At 51.5% G+C, this 3,261-nt stretch overlaps 1 protein-coding gene across 1 annotated transcript; it reads right to left on the reverse strand.

Moving 5' to 3' along the window:
* Positions 1-712: 712 nt before the first annotated feature.
* Positions 713-2,822, reverse strand: LOC136474699 (calcium sensing receptor, chloroplastic). The gene is made up of 6 exons (XM_066472264.1): positions 2,491-2,822; positions 2,156-2,389; positions 1,880-2,063; positions 1,480-1,621; positions 1,237-1,368; positions 713-1,109 (listed from the first exon to the last, which is right to left on the reverse strand). The coding sequence occupies exons 1-6, from the start codon at positions 2,698-2,700 to the stop codon at positions 833-835; spliced, it is 1,179 nt and encodes a 392-aa protein (XP_066328361.1). The 5' UTR covers positions 2,701-2,822; the 3' UTR covers positions 713-832.
* Positions 2,823-3,261: the final 439 nt, after the last annotated feature.

Raw genomic sequence — 3,261 nt, forward strand, 5'->3', positions numbered from 1 at the left:
TTTTTTATGTCCTCAAGTAAAGTTGAAAAATCTTGGGCTTATTTTGTTTTTTATTTACTCTCCTTTTTGTATCTTCTAAAGTAAGGATTTTAGGTTGCAAACGACACTCTTGTCAAACACTACGATGGCATAAACGGTTATCAAAATATATAACTTTATATATAAGGTAATATAATTAGATATTTTTAGCTTTTTTAAGACAAAAACGGATCGAGACATATTTTTCTGGTGTAACAACAATTATTTAGACTGAGAAGTTCATAATTCATAACTATCACAAAAGTTTAATTTTTCAACCTTCAAATTCAGAACCGGTAACAAAACAATCAAACCAGGGTCGAATATTCGAATTGATGCTGGGGTGTTTTTGACCAGATTGACTAGTCGGATGTTCCGGTGTCTGGTTTCATGGTTGAAGGTTTAAAAAACGGACCATAGGATAGTTGAAGGTTGAAAATCAAATTCTACACACTCTACCAAGTTGTCATTTTAGCTTTCTTTTAAGCATAATATCGCATAATATTACAGTTGATCTGTGTATAAGTTGTACTAATGCTGATAAAGGGGGTGACGATGAAGCTGCATTTACTCTGCAAATCTCTGAACGATGGTGCATGTGCACTTTCGTCTAAGAAGAGAGAGGCTGTAAATACTTCGCCTTTTTTTTCGGAAAGATGTAAGAGCCTGTATGAACCAGATGACGGTTCCAGTCTTGGACACAAAATTGTGCTATTACTGCAAAAGAACAAAATGAACGCACAGAGCAAAAGTTGCATCTCAAAATAAAACGAACATTTGGATTTACACTTTGAAGTTGTTTCAGCTCCACTCATCAGTCTACGCTGCCGGGAAGAAGCTTGCGAGTGGTTGCTCGGGACGCCGACGAGGTCGTCCCAATACGTGCAGAGGTCGTCCCAGTGCGGCCTGCGACTGCCGGGATCACCCGCGACGGCGTCACAACTTCGACCACGGACAGGTTGTAGGAATCCGTCCCGAGGCGGCTCTGCGCCCACCCTTTCCGACCCGAGAAGCCACCGGCTATGACCCAGCAGTTCTTGAACCCTAGGCTGTTCAGCGTCTTGGCCACAGTCTTGGAGACGTCGTTGTAACTGCAGGCCCATACGAAAACCACACCACACACGAAGGTGAGGAAATGCCACCACACCACCGTGCTCATCAAAGTTGGAACTTGAAAGGCAGAAGTAATCGGAATGGAGATGGTTGGGGTGCACCGACGAGTCCATGATGATGACGTTGGAGCCCTTGCCGATCTTCTTGAGGTAGGAGATCTTCAGAGCGGTGATCTCCGCCTCGGCTTTCTTCGCGTTGCGCACCATGCCCTTCAGCTTGCTCGGAAGGTCTTCCAGCCTGAGAACACAGCATCGTAATGACTTCTGCGTTGCAATGAAGAAAATGCACTAGCTAGTACATTCTAGGAGAGCTCGTGTCGAGGCCTCGAGGGAAGAAATGACTGCATACGGCACAGAGATGAGCTTGTTCTTGGCGTTCGATGGCAGCTGCGGCACGCCTGCCTTGGCCTTGTCCTTGTCGCTCCGCACGTCGATCAGGACGTAGTCCTGCGTGGTGATCTTGTCCAGTGCTTGCGCAGGGGTCAGCTCACCTTTATATAGCAACGGAATGAAGAATTTTGCCATGACGAACAATGCTAAAGATGTACAGTATAATGGTATTGCAGCATTGATGAAATCAAATGACGTCTCAGTTTGTTGGCTTATAGAGGGTAGTGGAGGTCTGTTTCTCTTGCTGAACGTCACTGTAATCTGGTATCCCCAGTATCCGTTTGCTTTCAGTATAAAGCAGGGCCAATGCTTTTGGTCTAAAAAAAATCAAATGACGCAACAGGTGGCAGTGCCATTACCTTTGTAACCGCGGAGGCTGAAGGAGACCAGCGACCAGACCGGCGGCACGAGGAGGTACGCGAGAAGCGCCGCTCCGGCGGCCACGACGTAGCCCTCGGGACCCAACGACGTGATGGTCTCCACGGTCGCCGAGGCGACGGGCTTGGCGGCGTCGATCACCTTCGTGCTCTGCTCCGCTGCGGTCTACTGAGCAGAGCAAGGTCGTCAAGTCAAACCGAACGGAACAGTCGCCGGCCGGTGATCAAGAAGCTGTGGCTTATTATGTACCACTGTACCTTGGCAATGGACAGAACGGGGGTGGGGTCGACGCCGGCGCCCTGGAGCGCCTCCGAGGCCTGCTTGGAGGCGCCGGACACCACGGGCGCGGCCAGCTTGAGGGCCTCGTCGCTGGCGCTCTTCAGAACCGGGAGCGCCGGCTTGACGGCCTCACCCAGCGCCTTGAGCACGGCCGCCACCTGCTCAGCGGCCTTGCCGCCGACACCGATGGCCTGGTCCACCGTGTCCACCACCTGCGCAATGAATCCAACCACAATGCATGGAACGAATTAATCAGAGCTTCAAGAAGAGCGAGAGCGCGCGGCCAATGCTACAAACTGGCACGTGCGCGCACCTTGATAAGCGAGCCAGCGACGTCCTCCTTGGACAAGGCCGCGGCGGGCGCGGCCGGCGTCAGTGTCAGCAACGCGGCCGAGCCGGCGACGGAAGAGGCGGCCACGGACGCGGCGTCAGCCGGCGCACGCCGTGCCGAGCTCCTGGCTATCGGCGACGCCTTTGGCGGCGCCGCCGGCGCGAGGGCGGTCGACACCGACATAGGGGGCATGGGTGGCTTCGGCAGCTCGGCTGGTCCTGCTCCTGCAGTCTACCCACCCGCGCTGCGATCTCGGCCACAAACGGGCACGCGCGCTCTCTCAGGGGCGGGTCCTTCCTCCTTTAGCGCCAATTGACACTGGAAAAATGCGAAGATTTTCGGCCACACGTATGGTTTGTGTGGCAGCAAGAACGAGGTGGTGATCCATGGGCCACCGGGTCATCTCGTGATCGCCTGGTACTACGACTAGTACTTCCTGTACTACACCATCATGTACCTTTTTTTTTAGAAACTCACCATCATGTACCTTCGTCTGTACTATTCGTCATGATGTTCAGATGAAAAGGAGCTGGCCCGTGTAAAAATCTAGCCCACATGCGGCCCAGGATATGTATATGACAACCTTAGTTTGCGGTACTCGGATTGGGCCATAAAGTTTGAGGAGCATTGGGCGTTCAGTTTCGTCGAACCAAGCCCATCATCAGCTATCCAGTTTCAATGGGCCTTGAATTTCACTAGAATACAGATTGGCCCATAAGGTGGAAGAAATCTTTCCCATTTTGATGTTTCATT

Source organism: Miscanthus floridulus, chromosome 8, assembly GCF_019320115.1.
Source record: "Miscanthus floridulus cultivar M001 chromosome 8, ASM1932011v1, whole genome shotgun sequence".
Taxonomy (NCBI): Eukaryota; Viridiplantae; Streptophyta; class Magnoliopsida; order Poales; family Poaceae; genus Miscanthus; species Miscanthus floridulus.

What these genes read in the sequence shown, in the direction of transcription:
- LOC136474699 (XM_066472264.1), bottom strand. Translation starts at nt 2,700, where the DNA reads ATGCCCCCTATGTCGGTGTCGACCGCCCTCGCGCCGGCGGCGCCGCCA. An exon ending in CAGCCTCCGCGGTTACAAAG is followed by an intron (nt 1,622 to 1,879) that starts GTAATGGCACTG and finishes TGCTATATAAAG; the next exon opens with GTGAGCTGACCCCTGCGCAA. An exon ending in AACAAGCTCATCTCTGTGCC is followed by an intron (nt 1,369 to 1,479) that starts GTATGCAGTCAT and finishes CTGTGTTCTCAG; the next exon opens with GCTGGAAGACCTTCCGAGCA.